Source organism: Periophthalmus magnuspinnatus, chromosome 15 (genome assembly GCF_009829125.3).
Source record: "Periophthalmus magnuspinnatus isolate fPerMag1 chromosome 15, fPerMag1.2.pri, whole genome shotgun sequence".
Lineage (NCBI taxonomy): Eukaryota > Metazoa > Chordata > Actinopteri > Gobiiformes > Gobiidae > Periophthalmus > Periophthalmus magnuspinnatus.
The window spans coordinates 8604521-8624789 of NC_047140.1; the positions used below are offsets into that span (position 1 = coordinate 8604521).

At 40.6% G+C, this 20269-nt stretch overlaps 1 protein-coding gene across 1 annotated transcript; it reads left to right on the top strand.

Moving 5' to 3' along the window:
* The first annotated feature begins 2657 nt into the window (after nucleotides 1–2657).
* Nucleotides 2658–16738, top strand: sult6b1 (sulfotransferase family, cytosolic, 6b, member 1). The gene is made up of 7 exons (XM_033980233.2): nucleotides 2658–2853; nucleotides 7691–7803; nucleotides 10506–10595; nucleotides 11200–11326; nucleotides 14760–14854; nucleotides 14929–15085; nucleotides 15642–16738. Exons 1-7 carry the CDS (start codon nucleotides 2658–2660, stop codon nucleotides 15767–15769), a joined length of 906 nt encoding a protein of 301 aa, XP_033836124.1. The 3' UTR covers nucleotides 15770–16738.
* The last annotated feature ends 3531 nt before the right edge of the window (nucleotides 16739–20269 follow it).

A 20269-nucleotide genomic window follows, 5' to 3' on the forward strand; every position in this document is an offset into this window, starting at 1 on the left:
CTCGCCCCTCTCCCTCCCTCTCCCTCTCTCTTACTCTGCCTCTCTTTGTCAGTGTAGATGTTCTCTCTCTCTCTCTCTTACCCTCTCTTCCTCTCTCTCATTTCCTCTTTGTAGATGTCTATCCCCTCTCCCTTTTACTCTCCCTCTGTTTCTCAGTGTAGATGTTCTCTCTGTCTCTCTTTCTCAGTGTAGATGTTCTCTCCTTCCCTCTCTCTCTTTCTCTCTTACTCTCCCTCTCTTTTTCTCTTTGTAAATGTTCTCTCCCTCTCTTTCTCTCCCTCTTTCTCTTATTCTCTCTCCTTTTCTCTTTGTAGATGTTCTCTCTCTTACTCTTCTCTCCCTCTTTCTCTCTCCCTTTCTGTTCCTCTCCCTCTTCCCCCTCTCTCTCCCTCTCTCTGTCAGTGTTCTCTGTGACGCTTGCTCGGCTTGGTCAGTGTAGATGTTCTCTCTTCCCCTCTCTCTCTCTCTTCTTTTTCTCTCCCTCTTTCTCTCCCTCTCTCTTCTCTTCCCCTCTCCCTCTCTCTGTCAGTGTTCTCTGTGGCGCTTGCTCCTTCTCTTTCTCTCTTTGTCAGTGTTCTCTCTTTCCCTCTCTCTTCTCTTCCTCTCCCTCCCTCTCTCTTCTCTTCCTCTCCCTCTCTCCCGTGGGTCAGTGTAGATTTTCTCTCTTCTCTTCCTCCCTCCCTCTCTCCTGTGGGTCAGCGTAGATGTTCTCTCTTCTCTTCCTCCCTCTCTCCTGTGGGTCAGTATAGATGTTCTCTCTTCTCCTCCTCCCTCCCTCTCCTGTGGGTCAGTGTAGATGTTCTCTCTTCTCCTCCTTCCTCCTTCTCCTGTGGGTCAGTGTAGATGTTCTCTCTTCTCCTCCTCCCTCCCTCTCCTGTGGGTCAGTGTAGATGTTCTCTCTTCTCCTCCTCCCTCCCTCTCCTGTGGGTCAGTGTAGATGTTCTCTCTTCTCCTCCTCCCTCCTTCTCCTGTGGGTCAGTGTAGATGTTCTCTCTTCTCTCCCTCTTCCTCTCCTGTGGGTCAGTGTAGATGTTCTCTCTTCTCCTCCTCCCTCCCTCTCCTGTGGGTCAGTGTAGATGTTCTCTCTTCTCCTCCTCCCTCCCTCTCCTGTGGGTCAGTGTAGATGTTCTCTCTTCTCCTCCTCCCTCCCTCCCTCCCTCCCTCTCCTGTGGGTCAGTGTAGATGTTCCCTCTTCTCCTCCTCCTTCCTTCTTCTGTGGGTCAGTGTATATGTTCTCTCTTCTCCTCTCTTCTCCTCCTCCCTCCCTCTCCTGTGGGTCAGTGTAGATGTTCTCTCTTCTCCTCTCTTCTCCTCCTCCCTCCCTCTCCTGTGGGTCAGTGTAGATGTTCTCTCTTCTCCTCCTCCCTCCCTCTCCTGTGGGTCAGTGTAGATGTTCTCTCTTCTCCTCCTCCCTCCCTCTCCTGTGGGTCAGTGTAGATGTTCTCTCTTCTCCTCCTCCCTCCCTCTCCTGTGGGTCAGTGTAGATGTTCTCTCTTCTCCTCCTCCCTCCCTCTCTCCTGTGGGTCAGTGTAGATGTTCTCTCTTCTCCTCCTCCCTCCCTCTCCTGTGGGTCAGTGTAGATGTTCTCTCTTCTCCTCCTCCCTCCCTCTCCTGTGGGTCAGTGTAGATGTTCTCTCTTCTCCTCCTCCCTCCCTCTCCTGTGGGTCAGCGTAGATGTTCTCTCTTCTCCTCCTCCCTCCCTCTCCTGTGGGTCAGCGTAGATGTTCTCTCTTCTCCTCCTCCCTCCCTCTCTCCTGTGGGTCAGCGTAGATGTTCTCTCTTCTCCTCCTCCCTCCCTCTCCTGTGGGTCAGTGTAGATGTTCTCTCTTCTCCTCCTCCCTCCCTCTCCTGTGGGTCAGTGTAGATGTTCTCTCTTCTCCTCCTCCCTCCCTCTCCTGTGGGTCAGTGTAGATGTTCTCTCTCCTCCTCCTCCCTCCCTCTCTCCTGTGGGCCAGTGTAGATGTTCTCTCTTCTCCTCCTCCCTCCCTCTCCTGTGGGTCAGTGTAGATGTTCTCTCTTCTCCTCCTCCCTCCCTCTCTCCTGTGGGTCAGTGTAGATGTTCTCTCTTCTCCTCCTCCCTCCCTCTCTCCTGTGGGTCAGTGTAGATGTTCTCTCTTCTCCTCCTCCCTCCCTCTCCTGTGGGTCAGTGTAGATGTTCTCTCTTCTCCTCCTCCCTCCCTCTCTCCTGTGGGTCAGTGTAGATGTTCTCTCTTCTCCTCCTCCCTCCCTCTCTCCTGTGGGTCAGTGTAGATGTTCTCTCTTCTCCTCCTCCCTCCCTCTCCTGTGGGTCAGTGTAGATGTTCTCTCTTCTCCTCCTCCCTCCCTCTCCTGTGGGTCAGTGTAGATGTTCTCTCTTCTCCTCCTCCCTCCCTCTCCTGTGGGTCAGTGTAGATGTTCTCTCTTCTCCTCCTCCCTCCCTCTCCTGTGGGTCAGTGTAGATGTTCTCTCTTCTCCTCCTCCCTCCCTCTCCTGTGGGTCAGTGTAGATGTTCTCTCTTCTCCTCCTCCCTCCCTCTCCTGTGGGTCAGTGTAGATGTTCTCTCTTCTCCTCCTCCCTCCCTCTCCTGTGGGTCAGTGGGCCGTGCCGTTGCGCGCTGCCACACCTCGTCTCTCTGGCGTTTATAAAAGCGCTCGGAGCTGCGTCACTTTTTCTTTACGATGAGCGGGAAGCAGCTCGTGGACAGAATGCAGTCGCGCGTGGAGCAGGCCAAAGGCATGCGGGATGAGGAGAAGCTGTACCGCTACAAAGGCGTGCTGTACCCCTGCATTATGTGTCCGGAGGAGAACCTGAAGGCGCTGGACAGCATCAGCGCCAGAGCGGACGACATCATGCTGGTGGCGTACCCCAAGTGCGGTGAGTGGAGTGTGCACAGGCTGGAGTGTGGTGTGGAGCGACGCGAATGAGCAGCAGAGGAAGAAGTACTCGATTCTGTTACTTAAGTAGTAAGTAAGTGTAGGAGCAAAAAAATACTTAAGTAAAAGTATTAAAGTAGCCTACCAGTTGAAAAATTTACTTAAAGAGTAAAAAGTTAAAGAATTTTGCAGATTTTCAGATCTAATAAAGCTTCAGATACTGATTTTGATGAAGATTTGTGCAGAATTTTGTTGATCTGAAACAGTGTAATTTTTCTTTTTCTAGTTGCAGCCTTTTCAGCAGCTCTTCAGTCAGCAAATCAAACAACTATAAACAACAAACAATAACCTTTTCTGTTAAGTAAAGTCTACAGATACTGGTTTTCAAATGTTTAAAGTACAGATAGTACTCTCAAATGTAGTGAAGTAAAAGTAAAAAGTATCAAAGAATATATAAGAATTGTATTTAAGATGTATCTAAGAATATTAGTTATGTTCCATAGCTGATAATGATGTACTTGTTTGTGTTTATTGCATTGAAAAACATATAAAAACACACATCTTTATTCTGAGCTTGCATCTCCACAAACCTGACTCTTATTTGGCTTGGAGAAGAGCTGTTGCTTGTTTCCTTAGAAATGTTGTTCGTTTGGCTATAATATTCCACAGTATGGCCTTAATATGGTTTCAATTCGGTTGGAGTCATAAAGGTGACAGAAAGTTACACACTGTAGCTTTATATGACTGTTTACTTTTTAGCCGTGCAGTCATTTGTTTCCGTGGATACTCTTAATGACCATGTTTAGGCTTATATGGATTTATCTTCAATATCTCTCGTGCTTTAGAAATGTTCTTTAATACTTTATTTATGTTTGTATAATGTAAATCATTAAAAACAGGAGCAGGTGTGAGTATAAATGTTAAAGTATAAAAAATAACCAAAAGCCTTTTTCCTAATTTCATTTCTAGCACAGACAGTTTTTATACTTATACTACAGTCATGAGATCTTTTAATAAAAATTTCCGTATCAAAGTTCAACAAACAAATGAGATATTGAGTGAGTCTGTCATCGTAGTCCCTTTTAAATACATTTTATACATTTGTTTACTGTTTTGCTATTGTTTCTACGGCAACACCCAAAAATACAACCGTGTTTTTCAGTTAACCCATTGATAAACTTGTGTGTAAATATATCAGACTATTTTAAACATCATTTCAGGTCGTTTGTGTGATCCCTCAGTCATCCAGGTCTGATCTTTCGCAAAAAAAATAATAATTATTTTGTCAACTGAACAAACGTTTTTGAGCAAACTGAAGTCGCCTCTTGGACAAACGGCTTCACGCTAAAACTTTTGCAATAGATCATTTCAAGTCATTTTTGAGCAGATCAATGTCAATATCAATAAACCTTCATGTTTTTTACGTTATTTTAATAAGAAATAGAGCTCCTTGTATACTCACAATGCCTAAAATTCAATTCATATTTCCTTTTTAATGATTTGAAACTGTATAAACTAACATAACATACGTAACATAACTGTATTGTCTCACATATGAACTTTACCCTTGTAGACGGCGGTACACAGGCGTTAATGATTGAAGTGACTATTAGTCCTTTGAGGTCAGGGGTGAGCAGTAATCAACTAAAAGTGCTGCAATGGGTGTTTAGCCTACGTGTACTTTCTGTTTTACTAGTTTTTGTAAGTTTGAATTGCAGGAGTGGAATCTAAAACGCTGCAGAAGTTGTTAGTGCAGTACGTAACTTATCTGGCCACCTGCTCGTCTCCATGTAATGAATATGTATCTAGCTTTCTGCCATTTACTTGCTCAAAAATACATTGAATTGTTAGAGTGAGCGGTGCTGCTTCTCCACAGATCTGACCTGACACCTGGTGGTCTGCCTGTCACTGTGAATATAGATAAGTTTAAAGGTCCTATATTACACAAAATCAACTCTTTGAGGTTTAAGACATGTTATAATGTTGTTTCCTCCTCAAAATCAGACCTGGAGTTGTGTTTTGTTTCATTCACACATGTTTGAGTAACACTTTATTATTAGTCTGTCTACATCTCCAAAGGTCAAAATGCTCTGTTCCACCTTGTGATGTCATGAAGTGATAATTTTCAAGTTTACAGCTCCTTTAACCTTTAGTTCAGTAGAGATTGGCTGAAATCATCCCAATAATTCTAGTAAAGTTCTAGGGAGATAAAAGTGGAGCACACAGAGGAGCGCCTCCTGTATCACCTCATGACATCACAAGGTGGAACAGAGTGTTTTCTGCGTGAGAGATGAACTCCAACCTAAATATGCAGAGTTTGTTAAACCTTGTGAATGAAGCAAAACACAACTCCAGGTCTGTTTGTGATGAGGAAACAACATTATAACATAGATCAGAAAATAGAGTAATACGAGCCCTTTAATGCCATAATGTGGAACAATTCGAGCCAAGCAATAACATCTCCATGGAGACGAATAGGTGGCAGAATCTCCACCAGAAAAGTTGTGTAGTTCACCTTTAAGATAATAATAATTGGTTATTTAATCTTCTAATCTGACATTTAATCTGTGCTTAAATATATGTTTTACTTACTGTTTAAAACTGAACTTAAAAGCCCTGTACTGGATTTATTTCTATGTATTTGAGCAATATTTGTCTTGACCCAGTAAATATATCGAAGTATAAAGGTAAGTGAGGAATAACTTTGGACTACTGCAAACAGTTTAAAATGAAATAGATTGTATTTTTCCCATGTTTTTAAGACCTATTGAATGATTGTTACAGCAAATCAGGTACAGTCACTTTAATACTCACGGCAGAGTTCAGTGAAGAAATGCACCTCAGTCTGAAACGTGCCAGTCATTTTAATGCTGTTACTATAGAATGAATGAGTCAGATCAGGGCAAAGGTGAGGCGAGCCGGTGCCACCCACACGAGCACTTTGTTTCACTGGTTCATAATCAGAGGGCGAAGCTACTGTCAATATACTTATGTAGAATTATTTACAACGTATTTAAGTTTCGTGTTTATTGTGTTGCTCACTTCATGATCGTGTGGATTACGCCGTGACTCAGCATAATCCACATGTTTACAGACGTCTGCAGTCTTTCTTCGCACGGAAACATTTACAAAAGTGATACGATCTGATGAAGTTTATTCGTTCAACAAGAATATTTAAAAGTGTTGATAAAACACTTTTGAAGAATTCTTGCCCAATACATCCTGCCAGGGTCTGTTCTGTTTATTTAAAGGTGAGGTTGTTGCCAAACCTGCTTGTCATTGCTAAATCTGGTCAGATCTCAGAAGATAAGCAGGACCTGGTTAGTACTTGGATGGCAAACAGCTGAACATATCAAGTGCCACAGTGGGGCGCCAGTCATTGTGTCCTTAGGCAAGACACTTCACCCACATTGTCTAGTAAGAATATGGTGTTTTGTGAGTGTTGATGGTGGTCAGAGGGGCCAACGGTGCAGATTAGCAGCCTCTCTTCAGGGCAGCTGTGGCTACAATTGTATCTTACCACCATTAAGTGTAGAGTGAATGGATAATACTCTGTAAAGCGTTAGCATTAGCATTTAACAAAACATCTCATAAACAACAAATAACTGATCTTCAGCTAGCACTGTGGGTCTCGTCTGCCAATAGGGAGCATGTCAGGAGGACGTATTGTTTAATCTAAATGATACTCAGGAGAATATGAGGAGAACAGTCAAACTCTACACATTAAGGCTCCATACTGTCTGGGAATTGAACCTGTAACCACCTGATACAACTTCACCGATAGTATTTTCTGACGTGTTCCAGCATTCCTGTGTTCTGCTCATCTCTGTGTGTGTCCTCCTCAGTGCAAAAACACAACAGCAAAAGACAACATGTCACATTCCTTCTACGCACCATGAGTCAATCAGCTCTGTCCTCCTGTAGCTCCGCCCACCAAGATCCTCTGACACTGTGTTTGTTAGACTCAATAGGAGATTCAGTAGTAGATTCCTGCAGGCTGATGTCAGTGAACACATCGTAGGTACAGGCTGGTGCCAGGTATAGGCTGGTGTCAGTGAATGCACCATCAGTAGAGGAGAGAGAAAAGGGCTGAATCAGGCTAAACATGTTTTCTCAGCTTTAATGGTATAACTTTACATAATGTAATGTAACAGCACACTAATGTCTTGCCTAAGGACACAACAGCAACATGCTCCACTATATTCCCTGCTAATCTCAGGTGTCTCTTTACCCTGAGCTTCTGAGATCAGATGAGATCATTTTTAAAGGTCCTATATGACACGAAATTGACTCTTATGAGCTTTAAGCCATGTTATAATGTTACCTCATCAAAAACATATCTGGAGTTGTGTCTTGGTTCATTCACACATTTGATTAACCTGTTATTTTTAATATGTGTACATCTTCAATGCTCAAAATGCTCTGTTCACCTTGTGATGTCATGAAGTTGTAGTTTTCAAGTTAACAGCTCCTTTTACCTTTCGTTCAATAGAGATTGGCAATTTTAGGGGTGAAATTATCCAAATGATTCTAATGATGAAGTGTAGAGTTTAAAAACACAGTGGAGCACTTCCATTATTACCACATGACATCACAAGGTGGAAGTGAGTGTTTTCAGTTTGACAAAAGAACTAAACATGCAGGTTTTGTGTGTTAAACTTGTGTCAATGAAACAAAACACAACTCTATTCATGTTTGTGATCAGGAAACAACATTATAGCAGGGATCAGAAAAGTTATGACACCTGTAAGTTCCTTAGTTCTGCTTTAATGTGTTACGGCTCTTCTCTTGTCTAAAAATGAGCCTAAGTTTCCATCCCGGTGTTGTTCCCTGTGCAGGCTTTAACTGGATGGTGGGCGTGCTGCGTCAGATCATCGCACAGGCATCAGGAGTCAAAGAAGAGTCCAGGATGCCTCCGCTCATCGAGTTCTTTGGTCCAGAAGCCCTCACGGTACGACACGCTTACACACATTCATTCAACACTTATTCATTCAAACACATATTTAGATCGCGGTACCTTTTATAGTTTTGAAAATGCTGTATTCATCCAAAACAAAGTATTAAAATGTTTATTGTGTGTCATTGTGTGTATTGTGTGTGTGGAAATGGGGCGAGACCAACAGTGTGGATTACGAATTTGCATGCGGTCCAGTCTAAACAAGAGTTTTGGTGAGGTGCACCATAGACGCAGAGTGTTCTTATAGGAGTGTGTGGGTGTGTTTCATACGTTTCCAAAGGCGCTGGACTGGACCACATGGGCCTTCATAATCCACATTGTTGGTCTCGCCCCATTTCCAAACAGGCCTGGTTCATTAAATGGAGTCAAGAGAAGCAGAAAGCCAACAATCACAGAGAACTGAAGTGGGCCATTCTGCTCAAACCATAGACTGGATAAACATATAGTCTATGGTTAAAACAAAACCTCTGGGCTCGGGCAGATTTGGGCTCTGCAGATGTTACAACGTCAAGTGTTGTTCAGGGTAAATGATAAAATACATTTGAGCTATACATGTTTAATGGAGTACTATGTCAATGATAGAGACAGAGAGAGCGAAACAGAGAGAAGAGAGAAAGATAGATACAAAAGAGTGAGATAGAGAGCGAAACAGAGAGAGGGAGAGAGAGAGAGACATAGAGGGAGAGATTAAAAAGAGTGAGATAGAGAGTGAGACAGAGAGAGAAAGATAGATACAAAAGAGTGAGATAGAGAGCGAGACAGAGAGAGGGAGACAGAGAGAGACATAGAGAGAGAGAGAGATTAAAAAGAGTGAAATAGAGAGCGAAACAGAAAGAAGAGAGCAAGATAGATACAAAAGAGTGAGATAGAGAGTGAGACAGAGAGAGAGAGGAAGAGAGACATAGAGAGAGATTAAAAAGAGTGAGACAGAGATAAGAGAGAGAGATAAAAAAGTGAGATAGAGAGTGAAACAGTGAAAGAAAAACAGAGAGGGAGAGAAGAGAGAGATAAATAAAAAGAGTGAGATAGAAAGTGAGACAAGGCGAGGGAGACAGGGAGAGAGAAGAGAGACAGAGATAAAGAGTTATATAGAGAACAACAGAGAGAGAGACAGAGAGAGAGAGAGGAAGAGAAGAGAGAGAGAGAGATACAAAAGAGTGAGATAGAGTGAGAGACAGACAGAGAGAGGCATAGAGAGATTGAAAAGAGTGAGATAGGGAGCGAGACCGAGAGAAAGAGAGAGAAGAGAGAGAAGAGAGAGATAGACAGGGAGAGAGAAACAGAGAGAGATATAGAGAGAGGGAGAGAAGAGAGAGATAAAAAGAGTGAGATAGCGAGTGAAACAGACAGGGAGAGGGAGAGGAGAGAGATTGATACAAGAGAGTGAGATAGAGAGAGAGAAGAGAGAAAAAAGAGTTATATAAAGAGCAAGAGAGAGATACAGAGAGAGAGAGGGAGAGAAGATAGAGAGAGATACAAAAGAGTGAGATGGAGAGCGAGATAGAGAGAGCAACAGAGAGATAGAACGAGATAGACAGGGTACTTTTGGGTAGTTTTAGAATGATAGATACATAGATAGACAGCTAGAAAGCAATAGAGAATGAGAAAGAGAGAGAGAGAAACAGAAAGAGACATAATGATCCACAAGGGTCTCAGGTTATATAGCAGACACAAGCAATATGTCTTCTTTAGGTTAGGATCAGTCTCCAGGAAATGAATCTATATCAATAATGTGGGGGGGGGGGGGGGGGGGGGGGGTCTGTGTGTGTGTATGTGTGTGTGTCTGATGGATGGGGTGTTGAGTGGTACATCCCAGAGCTCACCTGACGACACAAGGCCTGTTCTGAGTTTTTTCCTTATGAAAAGAAAACATGTAGTAAGAGTATTATTGAAATGAATACTAGATTGTTACCCAAGAAATATGCTGTGGATCAGACCTGGATGACTGAGAGATTACACAGATACACAAGAAATATATCTGAAGTGTATTGGTTGCCACTGTTTTAAAGCTGCACTATGTAACTTTTTGGAAGCGTTATTGTTCTGGAACAAGGCAACGCCCAGTGAGAAAGCATTTTATGTCAAAGTGTTTTTAAACAACAACTGAAGAAATGTATAACATGTCGACATATGTGTATTGTCTCCATGACGACATCTTTCTATCAGAAGTGTAACATAATGCATCTTTAAGTGCCTTTTTGACATGGTTTGATTTATGTTTTTCCGTCTCCACCCACAAAGATCATAGTATTGTAACGATCTGATATTTTGTGTTTAGCTCAGGGTCGACACCTTTTGTTGTTCTTGTAAACTCATACGTGACACTTGGTTGCTATGCTGACAAGTTGATGTGAAGGTTTTATTCATGAGTTACTGGTCTGTTTTGGAGACTGGCTCTAGTGAGTTGACACTGCTGTTGTTTTGCTCTTGTTTTGGTCTTGTGTTCAGAAAATAAACATCCAGAAGAAATTTGGCGTGTTTCCTTACACCAGAACACTACATTATATTTACCAAAGTTTCGTATGGTGGGTAGAACAGCCAATAATCACTTAAAAAATACTAAAACTGAAGTACTGTTAATTGTAGTGTGTGATAAATGTACTCTAGAAGTTCACAGTGTTGTGTAACTGAGTAAATAGTAGACTCACTGTAGCCGTGTTTGGACCTGACTTTAAAATGTTTATCATTTTTCTTAGAATGTTGGAAACGCTCCTTCACCGAGATTCCTGGGCACACACATGCATCCAGACAACATCCCTGCCACCTTCTACCAAAATAAATCTAAGGTGAGTTAGTAGTGTGCAGCCAGAGATCCTTCATTAAAGAGCGCTATGGTTTTACAGTGTCATTAGCACAGTTTAAAGTTGATATAGTCTCAATTACAAAAATCATTAGACATGAACAAGTTGTTTGTGTTATCTTGCCATTTCCTCAAACTAGTTAGAAAGAAGGTTAGCAAAAGGCTGCAGGTTAAGGCTCTGGGCACACAGGTTCAGTTGGTATTGTAGTACTTTTTTATCAGAAAGACATGTTTTTATATTTGTTACATTATTTATGGTCCTGTGCTGAATTTTCTCCCATGTTTTTGAGAAAAATGTGTCTTACCCCAGTACAGATATATGTATAATCAGCTTTTTTAGCTTTACCGTGATAGCAAAGTCCGCCCTGGGCTCTGAAAGTCGTGTAAACCTCTTATAAACTCATCGTAGTGAATAATTAGGATGCTCAGAATGCATAAGGTAAGTGAGGGATAACTTTGGACCTTCAGTGCAAATCGTTTTAAATGAACTAGTTTTTAAGGAGGTAAAGATCAGATACAGCACCTTTAATTCCAGTATCCACAGTTTTGACGAGCTCACTGTTTATGTGATGTGTTATTTTGTCAAACAGATGCTAGTGATTTTCAGAAACCCCAAAGACACTGTGGTCTCCTATTACCATTTCTGCAACAACAACCCAGTACTGCCCTCTGTCAAGTCCTGGGACTCCTTCTTCCAAGACTTCATGTCTGGAGATGGTAAGATTACAAGTTATGAAGATGAGTGAGGTGACGTTTTACTGGTTTGCTGAAGGATACAGTTTGGCACTAATATTGTAAGGTGAAATATAACTAACTTGGTAAATGGTCATGGTCACATTTTTATATAGTGCTTTTCCACCTTCAAGACACTCAAAGTTCTTTACATCAAGGAACCACTCACCCATTCACACATACATTCATACATCAGTGTACAGAGATGGGTTAAGTGTCTTGCCCAAGGACACAATGACAGTATTCATCTGTGGCAGCGGGATTCAAACCGCCAACCTTCAGATCATTGTCCAAACACCCTACTAACTGAGCTACTGTCTCCCCTCATAAGACAAACTGAAGTTATTCATTTTAGCAATGAGAGATGTGTGTCCACAGTACTTTTATCTGTTTGTTGTTTGCAATAATCAAGTTACAATCTGAATTTATCCAAACACCATTAGGCCACAGGAGTACACTGTAAACAGGTCATTTCAACGCAAACAAGACGCAAAGTACCGCAAACACATCACGGAGGAATTCACTCCAAAATAAACAGAACATACAAAACAAAAAACATAAATATAGTTAGTCCACTCGCCCACGCTCTTCAGGTAGAAAATAACAGGACTGACCTAAACAAAGCTGTAACCTATAGCTGAAGGATAGCAGGTAGTGGTACGAACACTATAATAAACCAAAATAGAAACTGACCATGGCCTCAAATCAACTTCAATCAAACATATATACCCTTGGCGTCAACTTCCCACGCCCAGTCGTTCATTCAAAGGACTGCCGCAATCAAAACATTAACACAATCAGCTCATAAAAGTAATATTTACCAAGGTTGGCTCAGTCAAACAAACACGAGCGTGGGCCCAGCTCACACCCTGGCCACATACTGGAAACCAGCACTCGCCTGACAGCCATATTCCTACTGTAAGGAGTAGCACCCAGGGGCAGAGGTGACATTCAGAGGTGCCATACGGTTACACTATGGATTTGTTTGAGTAAATATCTCCACTGGGCTTCCAGGGAAAGGCAGGGAGAGAAAGTGCGTTTGGTTGAGAGAGTGATAGACAAAGTGAGTCCTACTGCTTGATTAATATTTTTTTAAACAGTGGGTATGGCACTGGTATGGGGTATTAACTCCTAACACATAACATATTTAGACCACCATGTTACCGTTTATTGTTTTGAAAATACTAAATTCACCGAAAACAACGTATTAACATGTTTAATAAGTTTATTTTTTGATGCTCTGAATCTCCCCATCCCTCTGCTCTCTGTGCTAATTCACTCCCCCCTCAAAGCACTATCACACTATCACTCATTTTTATTGTATTTATTTCTTTTTATTTATACAAGGGGAACCCAATGAGAGCGCATGGGCTTTCTTTTTCATGGATGCCCTGTTTATAATACAATAAAGGTTAAGGCCTATGGAGATTTAAATTATGTGTTAGCAATGAATACCCCATAAACGTGCAATATAACATCCACTAATCTTTTAAAATGGGATTACTTTTACTTGAGTACAATTTGTAAAGCACTAAATCTCGTCTCTACTTTTGAATCCCACCAGTCATTCCTCATATAAGCAAAGCAATATACTTCCAAGCAGAGTTCCTTCTGGGAGCGGTTACACTAAGTCCTGCACAAGCCCTTCATGATTTGTGTATTACTCAGATGATTGAGTCGTCCCAAAATAACAGATGTTCTTGATATTTCTGCAATACTCCACATCTGTATGGAGCCCAATTTAGAGGCACTTGTGGGCAAACGTAATTGCTAAAACCCAACCAGAAGTGAGTGTGCAGTGGCCGGCTTGCGCTGGAATTAGACAGCCTTGTAAATCGCAGAGGGGCCAAAAATACGAGCTTGTAAAGACTTCATTGTTCCCATAGAGTAAATGCATGTGCCTGTCTGACAACCCGGGCCCTCAGCACAACTCAAACGCAGCCACATAACACACGCTTTCTGGGCTTCTGTTAAATGAAATGAAGCGTTTTTACAGTGTTAGCTTAATGGTAAGATCACGGCTAAAGGCGAGACTAAGTACGCCTGTAAATCGTATTGTAAGGGAGTTTATGTAATAGCAGAACACCTATGGATGTAATGTGGTCTTTTCTGTGTAGTTTTTGGATTCATTTAATTTAGAAAAGGCCAAAAATGAATTTTTTATTTGGCCAAGACAGATCCCTGGGGAAGTACTTTGAGGATAGAGGAAAGTATGGAGTTTTTGTGGATACAGTGAGTTAATCCAGACCATACTGATGCTCCTTCCTACAGGATTTATACTACCATGTACTCAACTTTCTTTTCCTACTGACATAATTGAAGGGGCTGTTGTAGGCAATTTTTAACTGTAATAAAGAAAAATTGGTCTTGTCCCAGTATAGATATATTTGTAAAAGAGGCTCTTATGTCCTAAATGAGACCAGCGTGTTCTATCTGCAATTATAAAACATTTTTATTGTAAGCTTTTATGGTGCACTGTTTGTATGCTCGTTGTTGTTAGCATTACTGTCTGTTTTACATTCTCGTTCAGACTGCCCCCGGTGTAGCAGCGACTCCTGTGTAGGACCGGTTTAGTCGTGATGTGACTCTCACACTAGGTGCTCTGCTGTCACCGCCTTTGAAGCTGCACACACCAGACCAAGTGTTCACGCCAATACTTTTCATTTATTAAGGGAAAAGGCTGTGATCGGCTCTGGTGTTGGACAAAAATAGACTCCGAATGGAATTAATTCGGAGCACCGCAACACTAGCACCAGCAAGGAGTGCGGTCTGAGCTCCTCGTGTTACCTTTAATTATTTTTAAATACTGGAACTGCTCCGTGTGCAGTCTGAGCCCATGGTTAGCCTCTGAAAGTTGTATAAGTTCATTGTGGTTAATAATTTGGAATGTCTTTGGAAAATGGAAGTTTTTTCATTATGTTTTTTTTCACTATGATTGTGCTTTTATGCCAAATTATGATATAAAATCACTTAAAGATAGTACAAATCAGCACAGCACCATTAAACACATATTAAGGTAGCAGTTCAACTCAGCAAAACGATGTACCCACTTAACTTGATGTCTAAGTAAAAAGCTGCAAATCTTACGAGCATATTTTCACAGGCTGTAGAACATTATTGGATGTAAATGAACTGTTGCATGAAACATTAGTGTGGTCTGGATAAGCTCAATATGATGTGATGTAAAATTTCATACATCTTCAAAGGAGTGCCCCAGGGATCGCTCTTGGACTCATTCCATTTTGTTGTACGCCTATAGAGCAGTCCCTCAGGCTGCCATATGGTATTTTGCTCAACTGCTGCTCAAAAAAAAAAAATAATAATAATAATAAAGGTTAGGATCGGTCAGAAAATAAATGTAAGTCATTATAATGTCCTCCAAAAGTATGGAAAGCCAACATGTGTGTTTGTTTTTCAGTGCCATGGGGCTCTTACTTTACACATGCTTTGGCCTGGGAGAAGAAGATGGATGACCCCAATGTGATGATTGTAACCTATGAGGATCTCAAACAGGTCTGAGAAATGAAGTAACCCATTTCTATCATGAACTCTGGATATTGAAAGCATGTCCTCTTTCTCCTACATAGAATCTAAGTGAAGGAGTTCGTCAGATCTCCACGTTCTTTGGCTTTTCTCTGACTGAAGCTCAGGTGGAGCAGATCTCACAGGGGAGCACCTTCAGCGCCATGAAGGAGCGATCTGCGAACTCCCATGGCAACATGGGCAATGTCTTCTTCAGGAAAGGTTAGTGTTGAGTTCTTATGCAAAGGCGGTGGTAGTCACATCAGAGTACACTGTGGTCATGGGGGGTTGAGCAGGGGGTGTTGGGTTAGATCACTCCTTCGCCAACCTAAAGGTCTGAGGATTGATTCCAGCTTGGAACAAGTTCTGTCAATGTGTCCTTAGGCAAGAGTCTTCACCAACATTGCCTGATATGAATGTACGGTGTGTAAGTGATTATAAGTGTAAGTTTCATCTTTCATGTGGTGGTTTTCATAAAGAATGTTTAGTGGTATTTGATCACAATTTAGGCTTCAAACTGTACTTCTTTATATATGAGTGATAATGACTGGTCTGATTCATTCTTCCTGAAGTCAAAAACGTTTTGACTTCATCAATTTCGTTGACGCTAAAAATCTTAGCAAGAAAGCCTTAAGGACGAATTTTTTTAAATGTGTAATGAATGAAGCCCACTTCTGTGCTGCACTAAATATACTGCACAGTGGCTCAGGAGCTAGCACTCTCACCTCACAGCAACAACGTCTTTTGACTTTTTTTAGCATGACCCTTTTGTTTCCAGGTGAAGTTGGAGACTGGAAGAACCACTTCTCCCCTGAGCAGAGCCAGCAGATGGATGAGACCTTCAAAAATCGCCTGGAAGGAACCAGAATTGGAGCTCTGCTAAAGTACCAGCTGCACTGTCAGTAGGACTATAAGCAAGAAATGTTTTGAACAACTTTAGAATAACTACACATTAATTAGCCTTAAAAATGCAAAAGAGATATTTCACAATGAACAAGAAGTACATCAACACTGATTCAGGCTTAGAAACTACTTACTTAATACTCTTACCCCTAACTCCTCAGTACTTACTAAGCCTGAATCATTCTTAATGAACTAGGTTATATGTTCATTAAGAATAAAACCTGCATGAGTCCACGTTTCCATGGAAATAGAAAGTTAAAACATACCTCTGAACATTCTCCATGGAGATAGATGCATTTTATGCCTGTGGAATATTATAACCAGAAAAATAACATTTCCATGGAAACAAGCAGAGGAGACCCTCCTTCAGGCTCAGAGTCAGGCTTGTGGAGATGCAAGCCTGCTCAGAGTAAAGATGCTTTTTTTTAGTTTTTCAATGTAAAAAATAAAACCAAAATGAAAAAAAGCTATTATTTTGGTCTATTCTTTGGCTAAAAGTTATATCCTGTGGCTTTAAGGCTAATTATGGTGTAGTAATCCAGGTTCAGGTTAAAGTTTCACAATAAAATGAATTATATTTAGTTTTATAAATACCGTGTGTCAATCTTGAAAAAAACTTTAAGCGCCTTAATACATTTTGTGCCGTATGAAATCACCAGGGCAGCCATTCCCAAAATATATGAAGTGATTGTTTAAGATTTTCTCAGGTATTCACTGAAACATCGCAATTTCAATCAGTTCACCTAAACTGGTGAATATGATGGTCATGTTGAGTGGATTTTGGTAAAATCACATGAACTAATTTACAATGTGTTTTTACAAGTCTTTCAATAAAGTACTCTTCAGATCTTCAACTGTCAGGTTTTCCAATACTTGAACCAGCTTGACCGGCAGCTAGTGACCTCACTGTGTGTCGTTGGTTTGTGATGTGTGCATGTTACTCCCATAGCAATAAAGATTTTATGCTTTTTCTGGCTGAGTACTTTTTTATTTTATATTTTCTGATAATACTCACTAATAGGCTTACAGGCTTACCCTCCATCTTAAATAATGACATTATCAAATTTTTGAAAATGAAGTAACCAGTATTAAAGCAACACTGCATAACTTTCTCAGAGTACACATTACCTGCATGATTCCATGGAAACAGAAAGGTAAATATTCATACTTTGGAACATTCACTCTGTAGTCAAAGGTACAACACTTACTTGGCCCGCCACCAGGCCAAGTAAGGTCTAGGTTCATGGAGTCAGGTTTGTGGAGATGCAAGCCTACTCATGGAAAGTACACATGTTTGTATTATTTCACGAAAATAAAATAAATAAATAATGAAAAATAAATACACACAATAAATGAATACAAAAAACAGCTGGAAAACCAATATGCTGGGAAAAAAAAGATACATATACAGTACTTACAATGTATATTATTGTTTTTTATTTGATTTACTTATTTCATTTGAATTTATTTATTTAATTTACTTTTTTAAATTGTTTTTTTTAGCTTATAGCACCATGGTATGACAATTAAATAGCCAAATTAATAACGTTTTTCACAGCAAGAAAAACATTTTTATTTTTTAATTAACAGACATGCTTTTATTTCAGTTTATTTTCTGACTAAAAGTTACATGGTAAGGGCTTTAATTAAGGACTTTTTCCTCGCAGTATAATACTACTATAATACTGTTTTTTCGCTTGGTCTACTAACCGGAAGTCAATGTTGTCACGCCCCTGCCTTTATTTTGAAAATCACCGGAAACGCCCCGCAGTGCCGTTAGCTGCAGCTTCACGTGGTCCTGAGTCTGTGCTGAATGAATGACATCATGCGGACTGCTGCTGCTGATGTGTGAATCGTGTGTGAGCCGAGTGTGAGCCAAGCGTGAGCCGAGTGTGAGCCGAGTGTGAGCCGACCGTGTACCGTGTGTGTGCTCCGTGTGTGCGCCCGCCTCCAGCTGCGACATGCCCCTCTCACGGTGAGTCACTCCGGGCACGCACACCGAGCTCTGGCCGCTGACACGCGCACATGGGCCCGGGTCTGGTCCGTGCTGCGGATGAGCACGTACAGCCCGTGTGCAGGTCCCGCGGAGGAGGAGGAGGGCCAGCGCAGGCGGCTCGTACGCGCGGATGGACCTGTTACACCGTGGTTCTCCGCACATATAAAGCACGCGTTTAGGTTTTATGTGAAAGGCTCTATTCACGGGGCTGGTATGTTCAGTGGACAACGTGTTCGCGATACCTGGCGTGAGTCATACGTCCATTTGCCTGTTTCGTCTATTGTGGGATTATTGCATGATTATTTATGTAACGTTTACGGTTCTCCTGCAGAAAAGGTTATTGTTAGTAAAGCTGCTAACATACCTGTTATCTTTATAGGCTGGCATGGGCAAAATGGAGACGAGATTGTGTTCAGCTGCAATTAACACAATTATTGGCTGGATGTTTTTTTGTTTTTATTTTTTTGCTAGCTTTAGATGTCATTGGTTAATGTACAGGCCTAAGCTAGAGGACTGTTCCCTTCTGTTATTACTGTGCTAAATATGATCCAACGTGTGTCACAGGAGAGATGACCTTTGACCTGTTTATTAAACTGAACGTGTTTCCCATAAGGCTGTTGTTAATAATGGCATGTGTGGTGAACGTGCACATCTGGTCTGGCAACTGATCTCATGGAGGGTACACTGTGAACTGTTGCAGTGCATGTTATTAACCATTTCAATATCACTTCACTGTATTCACTGCATCACATTTAGACCTGCTAGTGTACAGGGCTCATACTACTGTTTAATGTACTTGATTGATTGACTGATTTAATATATGTATATACTAGCATATATTGAGAACATTTTATATATGTATATATATGTACATACTAGTATATATTGAAAAGATTTAATGTAAGTATATACTAGTCTTGTCAGGATAAACACATTTTGAAATGCAATATATCACTGAAGTAAATATAGCCTAGATGATAAATGATAATATTGTAACCAAATAAGGAAGCAGAAATCAGAAATTATCCCCCTAAAAAGTATTATAAATGTACAATATTGTTAAAAATATGAGCTACGACACTTTAGTAGTTAGTTTGTATCTATAATGAGTCATAGAAGTTCATAATCCAACCTACAGTTCACAGTTCAATTCTCATTGTAGTTTAGAAAAATATGCTAAATTTTCCCTGTAGTGCAAAGAAAAACTCCCCACGATAAATATTGACTTACCCCCCCAAAAAGTATTGTTCCATCTGTCATGTACTGAACGATAAGTTGATATAGTCATTATTGTGACAGGCCTAAAGTTTACATCATTTCTTTCATGTTGACTCAGTGACTGCACTGAAATAAATCATGGGCTTTGCTGTAACAAAAACAGCATATTTAGGTACTGAATTTAGCCCTTCATATTAATATCAAACAGTATATGACATTTGGATTGATTCCTTTGCATTTCTAAAAATGTAGATGCATATTACATATTAATACATCTAGTTATGGAAAAGTTGCTATATGTAAAAAGACATTAAAATCAAACATTTTCTTCTGAATTGTTTCATGTTTGGGTTTATATCTGCACTGAGCTTGTTCCACACGTTTACACAATTAATTTTTAAATTTTAGTTTTTTTTAATTGTTGTTAAATATTTATGAATTTGAAAATGTAAGTGATCCCTTAGTTTATATCTATCTCTTTCATATATTTTTTTTCCTTAAATTGTCTGATAATAGCATGATTCATTCATGTAAACTGTACAGAGCGGTACATAGCTTTGTATGTATTGTCCATAGACTGTATATATAAATAGACATAGCTAAATTGCTAGCCGCCACGTTCCAAATAGGAAGTGATCATGGGCGCACCTCTAGCTCCACCGACTCTGGCTCCAATTCACTTTATAATGAAAAACTGTGGCCCCTCTCTCTGTAACTGCTGCTGTGAGCCTTGTCATTTTGGTCTTAAAGTGTTTGTATTAAGGTGCTCTACATGATCCTGGTATTTGTGTTTGGCTATTTTGTCTATTTTTACCAAGATATGAACATTAATAACAAACAAATGAGGCGCCAATACAGTCTGTGGTATTGTCCCACACCAGTGCATGAGCAGAATAACTACATTATGATATTGCACTATTCACTTTGCATTATTCACTAACAAGACTATCTCAATGGGTTTTCTGCCCTTTAGAAAGTTCATAAAGAGGGACATTCAGGTTCTTATGGTTTAGTCCTGATTCATACTAACGAGACGTGACAGTTGTATGATGGTCGTCATAACAAATATTAGTACATATTTGCTGTATCATTGTGTCTTTTAAGTTAGCATATATACTTAATATAAAAGTTAAAGCTCTCTATATATCTTTCTGTCTTAATATATTCTGACCTAGAAACCAGCCTAACATTTCCAAAAATAACTTGATCTATTCTTAGACAAAGAACTGCTATAAAAAGACTTATGTTGTAGTAATGGAGCACTCTCTCCTCTCCTCAGTTGAGCGGTG

Bases quoted from the DNA above. Each gene is read 5' to 3' on its own strand.
- sult6b1 (XM_033980233.2), top strand. From the start codon at position 2,658: ATGAGCGGGAAGCAGCTCGTGGACAGAATGCAGTCGCGCGTGGAGCAG. The intron at 7,804-10,505 runs GTACGACACGCT...CATTTTTCTTAG, and splicing joins TTGGTCCAGAAGCCCTCACG to AATGTTGGAAACGCTCCTTC. The intron at 11,327-14,759 runs GTAAGATTACAA...TTTGTTTTTCAG, and splicing joins AGACTTCATGTCTGGAGATG to TGCCATGGGGCTCTTACTTT.